The 5,904-nt window shown below is 71.1% G+C and overlaps 2 protein-coding genes across 3 annotated transcripts in view; one reads left to right on the top strand and one right to left on the bottom strand.

The window, feature by feature from the left end:
• On the top strand, positions 1–4,395 carry H696_01392. Of its 2 annotated transcripts, XM_009495288.1 has the most exons (10): positions 1–110; positions 241–305; positions 465–780; positions 934–1,087; positions 1,289–1,960; positions 2,092–2,531; positions 2,740–3,293; positions 3,456–3,538; positions 3,720–4,004; positions 4,134–4,395. In XM_009495288.1, the coding sequence occupies exons 1-10, from the start codon at positions 81–83 to the stop codon at positions 4,292–4,294; spliced, it is 2,760 nt and encodes a 919-aa protein (XP_009493563.1). In that variant the 5' UTR covers positions 1–80; the 3' UTR covers positions 4,295–4,395. The 2 variants fall into 2 exon arrangements, with proteins under 2 accessions (XP_009493563.1, XP_009493562.1); XM_009495287.1 differs by having other exon boundaries at positions 87–110; positions 3,720–4,395.
• Positions 4,396–4,615: 220 nt separating this feature from the next.
• Positions 4,616–5,904, bottom strand: part of H696_01391 (CAMK/CAMKL/LKB protein kinase) — a gene marked incomplete at its 3' end in the record, with an annotated part of 6,233 nt that continues 4,944 nt past the window's right edge. The window contains exon 4 of the mRNA XM_009495286.1: positions 4,616–5,866. Coding sequence (XP_009493561.1) covers positions 4,616–5,866 — 1,251 coding nt within the window. The remainder of the gene's footprint in view (positions 5,867–5,904) is intronic.

Raw genomic sequence — 5,904 nt, 5'->3', positions numbered from 1 at the left:
CCCCTCCCCCTCCCCCTTCCGCTCCCTCGCCCCGCTCCCGGTTGCCACCCGCACTGGTGGATCCAACCGCCCCCGCCACCATGTCCATGGAATCAGCCATCCCGGCGATTGTACGTCGCGCGTCCGTCCTGCTGCCGGCTGCTGGGCCTGGCGTCTTTTCGCGCCGCTGGCCATCCACCTTGCCACTCACCCTGCCCCGGCCGCCATGCTCCCCTCGTCCGTTCCTGGCCCTGGCGCCAGATCATGCGCGGCCTGAAGGACAAGACCTACAGCAAGCGCAAGGCCGCCGCACAGGACCTCGAGCGGTGCGCCCCTCTGCCTCTCCCTCCCCCGCTGCCCGGTCTCCCTCTCTCTCTCTCTCTCCCCCCCTCTCCTCTCTGCCCCCTGTGCGCTCACACCCGTCCACCTCTCCGCCTCCCGCCCCCCGTACACGCGTACACACGCACATCCACACGCGCGCACAGCCTCGTCAAGGGCATCCGCACGGAGGACGCCCAGGTACAGAGCATCATCCACCATCTCGAGCGGGACCTCTGCCTGTCGGTGGACCCGAACGCCCGCAAGGGCGGCCTGATTGCCCTGTCGGCCGTTGCCATCGGCCTGTCCAAGGGGGTCAAGGCCTACCTGAACGCCATCATCGCCCCGATCATCACCTGCTTCTCGGACAAGGATGCCGAGGTCCGGTACTATGCGTGCGAGTCGCTGTTCAACGTGTCGAAGATCGCCCGAAAGGAGGTCATTGACCGGTGGTTCAGCGAGATTTTCGACAGCCTCTGCAAGGTGCATTTGCCCCGGGGCCCGGCGCGGCTTCCTCCTGGGCTTCCCCCTGCTCCCGCGCGCCCGCGCGCCCGCCCGCCCGCCGGCTGGGGCTGCTAGCTGACCCCTTTCCCCTTCGCCCCGGCGCCGGCGCCTCTCGGTCTCGGCCGCGCGCAGCTGTCAGCCGACTCCGAGCAGTCGGTGCAGAATGCCGCCGGCATGCTGAACAACCTGATCAAGGATCTGGTGGCGTCGGACCCATCCGGCGCGCCCAACTTCGACATGGACAAGTTCTTCGCCCTGCTGGTGGAACGCATTCGCGTGGTGTCGCGTGCGTGGCCGCCGGGGCTCGGCCCCGTGCAATCCCCGCCCGGCCGGCATCCTCGGCCGCCTTCCCCCCCCCCCCCCCCCCCCCCCCCCCCCCCCCGGGGACACATGTGCTGACTGTCCCTCCTTGCCGTCTCTCGCGGTTTCGCCCCTCGCTCCGCTGCTGGCCCCCGGATCTGCCGGCCGGCCATTCGCCGGCCCGTAGCCCAGCTCCGGATCTTCATCATGGACTGGATCCAGCTGCTCCATGGCATCCCCAGCCTGGACTTGCTGTACTACCTGCCGGCCTTCCTGCCGGGGCTGCTGTCCTACATCGCGGACACTCGGGTCGATGTGAACATGAAGGCCCGGGCCATCCTGAACAGCTTGCTCGAGGGGGTGGTGGCCTCGCAGGCGCTGCCGGAGGTGACCCCGTCCGGGGCCGGGACCCCGGTGGCCGGCGCGTCGCCCGGCCCGGCGGCCAGCGCCTCCGGCGGGGAGGGCACCGCGCCGGAGTCGGAGTCCGAGGCCGCGGCCACGGCCGGCGACACCCCGCCCGTGGTCGGGATCCTGGCCATCGCCGCGGCGTCGGCGGCCTCGGCGGCCTCGGCGGCCTCGGGGTCCGGGTCCGGGTCCGGCACCGGGTCGGGGGAGACTGCCGACACGGCGTCGCCCCTGGCCGCCGATGTCGGCGTCAGCGTCCAGCGCCCCTTCGACGTGGCGCGCATTGTTCCGTCGCTGCTGTGGGCGTGCTGCTCGCAGGACCCGGCCATGCAGGCCAATGGGCTTCTGTGGATTTCCGGCATCCTGTCCTCCGGGAAGTTCAAGCGCGCGCTCGTGCCCCTGGCCGACCGCCTCGTGCACGGGGCGCTCCTCTGCGTGTCGCACAACCTCAACAGTGCGTGTGCCCCATATGCGCCGTGAAGGGAGGCCGGGAAGGGGGGAAGGGGGGGGGGGGGGGACACTCGTCTGCCGCGTGCGCCCCGTCGCCCGGCCACACTCATTCTCACCCTCGCTGCCGGCATGCAGACATCAAGAACGCCGCGCTCGATGTGGACGCCGCCCTGCTGGCCCTGTTCCTGGAGTCGACGTCGGGGGCGGGCTCGGCCGGGCGGGCGGCCATCGCCGGCGGCGGCGGCGGCGGCGGCGCCCCCTCGGCCGCGGCCTTCCCCCTGGACCGGCTGATCCACGAGCTGTCGCAGCTGCTGACCCACGGGGCGGAGGCCACGCGGCTGGCCGCCCTGGAGTGGCTGCTCATCATGAGCCAGCACGAGGAGGGGGCCTTCGCGGCGCAGCTGGGCCGGAATTCGGGCCTCTTCTCGGCCCTGCTGCACTGCCTGCTGGACCCGAGCCCGCGGGCCACGCGCACGGCCATCGACGTGCTGGCCACCCTCGGGTCGCACATGGGCCCCAAGTGGTTCCGCCGCTGCTGCGAGTGCTTCCTGCAGATGCTCCAGGGCGACAAGAAGGTGCGCCCCCCGCTGCGGCTCGCCCGCGGCTGGGCCTCCCATGCGGCATAGGATGGTCATCAGGCGTGCCTTCTTCCCATTTGCCCCATCGGCCTCTGACACACGCACGCGCATCTGCAAACGCACGCGCATCTGCAAACGCACACACACACACACACCGCACACACACACATGGCCCCCTCCTCTCCTCGGGCTCCTCGCCATGCAGATGATGCAGGAGCGCTGTAGCCTGATCGTCCGGCAGCTTGCCATGACCCTGACCCCGGAGAGCGTCTTCAGCACCCTGGCCGACATTCTGACCGAGGCGTCGCTGCCGCCGGGGACCGGCTCCGCCTCGGCCAGTGGCGCCGGGGATGCGACCCCCGCCGCGGGCGACGACACGGCGGCCGCTCCGGTCACCGAGTCTCCGGCGGCCGTGGCGGCGACGGTGGCACCCGCTGCAACTGCCGCCGGTGCCGCCTCTCCCAAGTCGGGACGAGCCCAGCCCCGGCACTTTGCCCTGTATGGGACCTGCCCGCCGCTGGACCTGGCCTTCGTCGAGAGCCTGGTCCAGGCGCTGCATTTGATCCTGATGACCAGCTCGGAGTGCGCGCGCATGCGGGCGGTCCTGCGCGCCACTGACGACCGGGCCCCGGAGTCCGCGGAGTCGGCGTCTCTCTTCGCCCAGCTCTTCCGCTGCTGGTCGCACAATGCCGCGGCCTCGATCGGGCTCTGTCTCCTGGCCGGGCGCTTCCTCCAGGCATATGAGCTCATCAAGCTGTGGTGCGCTCCCCCCCCCCCCCCCCCCCCCCCCCTTGGCCGGGTGGAGGGCAGCGGCGCCAGCGCCGGCCCTGACGCCTGGCCCTCCTGCCTCGGGCCTTCGCTGGGGCTCTCTAACCTTCTGCCGCCGCTCCCCTTCTCTGCTTTCCCCCCTCCCCGTGGCAGCTCTTGCGACATGGACGTCACGGTGTCCTTCCTGGTGGACATCGACCAGCTGATCCACCTCATCGAGTCGCCGGTCTTCACCCGTACGCCTGGGGGTTTTTTGTTTGTTTGTTTTTTTTTGCGCTGTTGCTTCTTTCTCTCTCCCCCTTTCCGACCTTGGTGCCCCGCAGCGCCCGGCCGGCCGGCCGGCCGGCGGGGCATTCTCTGACCTTTTTATATTGCCCCATCCCGCGCGCCGGCCATGCATGCGCGTGCCACCGCCAGCCATGCGCCTGCACCTGCTGGACATCGCCAACAATCAGTCCCTCCTGCTGGCCCTCAATGGCTTGCTGATGCTGCTGCCCCAGTCGTCGGCGTACAATATCCTGAAGAACCGGCTGTCCTCGGCGTCGGCCATCTCCGCCAGCGCGGCGGCGAAGTTGCCCGCCCCCTCGGCGGTCCCCGGGGCCGCGCCGGTGGTGGCCTTCCCTCTGCGTGACCACCTGGACCACCAGCACATCGAGCAGTTCATCGCATGTCAGCAGTCGCACAGCGCCGTGCGCAGCCTCGGTATGTCGACCTGCTGCCGACCCGCGGCCGCCCCTTGGTTCGGTTGGCCTCTGGATTAACTTCTTTTTTTTCCTTTTTTCGTTCCTTGGCGCGCTCTGTCCTCCCCCTCCCCCCGTCCCCCGTGCCCAGCCATGACCATGCTCAACACCCATTCCCGAAACCGGAACCTCTTTGCCTTTGTCCAGTCACACCCGGAGACGGAGAAGGTCCGCCGGTCGACCGTGGCCACGTACCTGCTGTCGCAGAAGCGCAGCCCGATCGACATCAGCCAGGTGCGGGATCTCCTGTAATCGGCCGGGGCACGCGTGCTCCCTCCGCGTGTGTCTGCCAGCCGGGAAGAGCTCGGCTCGGCCGCCCCCCCCCCCCCCCCCCCCCGGCGAGATATGCCGGTGCCCGGCGAATACTACCACCCCCAGGCGCAAAGGACAGGGACATGCTTTGTCGGGTTCTATGGCGCGGGTATATTGTCCAAGAAGAGGAAGCCCGTGCGGCGGGGTGTGGGTGGGGGGAAGAAAGAAAGCCTGTCCCGAGGGGGAGAGAGAGAGGGAGGGAGAGCGGGGGCGGGGAGCCGTGGCCGGCCGGCCGGCCAGAGGCATGCGCACGCCCCGCCCTCAGAAAGTCCCGGCCCCGGCCGGCTCGCCGGCCACCGGGTGGATCGCCGGGCTGGCATAGATATCCGACGTGATGACCGGCGTGGTGGTGGGGCTGGCGACGGGCCCGGGGCCCGGGGTGGTGGGGCTGGGGTTGAGCTGCGGCGAGGCGCCCGGCGAGGCGGCGGGCTGGCCCTTGCGCTGGGCGCTGTTGCGCCGGGAGCGCGAGGACAGGCGCCGGCTCTTGCCGCGACTGGGCGAGGAGGTGGGCCCCGGGTCGGCATCGGCCCCGGGGGAGGCTGCGGGGTCGGGCGACGTCCGTTGGGGAGGGCTGCCGGGGGGGGCGCCCCCGGCGCCGGTGTTGGCCGGGGCCCCGGCACCGACGCCCAGGCGCCGGAGGAGCCGGCTAAAGAAGCCAGATGCCTCGCGCGGTGGCGATGCCGCCGACGATCCGGACGCCGAGGACGGCGCCAGCGAGGGGGAGTACGACGCGTGGTGGTGGTGGGGCTGATGCTGATGGTGGTGATGGTGGGGGTGGCCATGGTGCCCGTGTGCGGCGGAATGCGCGAAATCCCCCTCGAGGCCGGAGTCCAGGAAGTCCGACCCGGCGCAGGGGCCAATGCTGCCGGACCCTCCGCCGCTGGTCGAGTGCGACAGCCAGCCGGCCGACCCGCCATGAGCCCCGAGCGACTGGCTGCGGGGCTTGTCACTGGCCGGGTCGCCGCCGGGGCCGACCGCATGCAAAGAGCCGCCGGGGGCGGGCGAGTGCCCGGCCGAGGGGAATGGCGAGTAGAAGTGCTCCGGCGTCGAGGATGAAGGATACCGGTAGAGGAGGGACCCGGCCGAGCCGCCAGCCGGGCCGCAGCCCGGCATCCCTGCCGACGAGCATCCGCCATTCCCCAGACAAGGGACATCATGGCACAGGGATCGCGGAAGGACGGCCCCCGGGCAGAGGGCCGGGAAGGAAATGCCCAGGGACAGGTACTCGGGGAAAATGCCGCCCGGGCCGTCATCCGGCGTGATGCCGGGGTACACGAGGCTGTGCGATGCGCCGGCCGGGCCGCCGGCGGTGGCCGCCTCCCACCGGGGCGCGCATGGAACTGGCCCGGCGAAGTACGACTGGAAGGGCCCGGCTGCCGGGCCGCGCAGGGCCCCGATCGGCTCCTCGTGGGAGTAGAGATTCTGAAGGAAAGACAGGAGGTTCGAGTGGAAGGGCTCGCCCGAGCCGGTAGGGCTGATGATGGATGCCGCGCTGACCGGGATCTCGGGGTCCTGTGTGCGTGTGCGGCGTGCCGGGGGGGGGGGGGGGG

This window comes from Fonticula alba (genome assembly GCF_000388065.1).
Source record: "Fonticula alba strain ATCC 38817 unplaced genomic scaffold supercont2.2, whole genome shotgun sequence".
Classification (NCBI taxonomy): Eukaryota; order Rotosphaerida; family Fonticulaceae; genus Fonticula; species Fonticula alba.
Note: the sequence above shows the minus strand (reverse complement) of the source record. Positions and strands in the feature narration are given on the sequence as shown.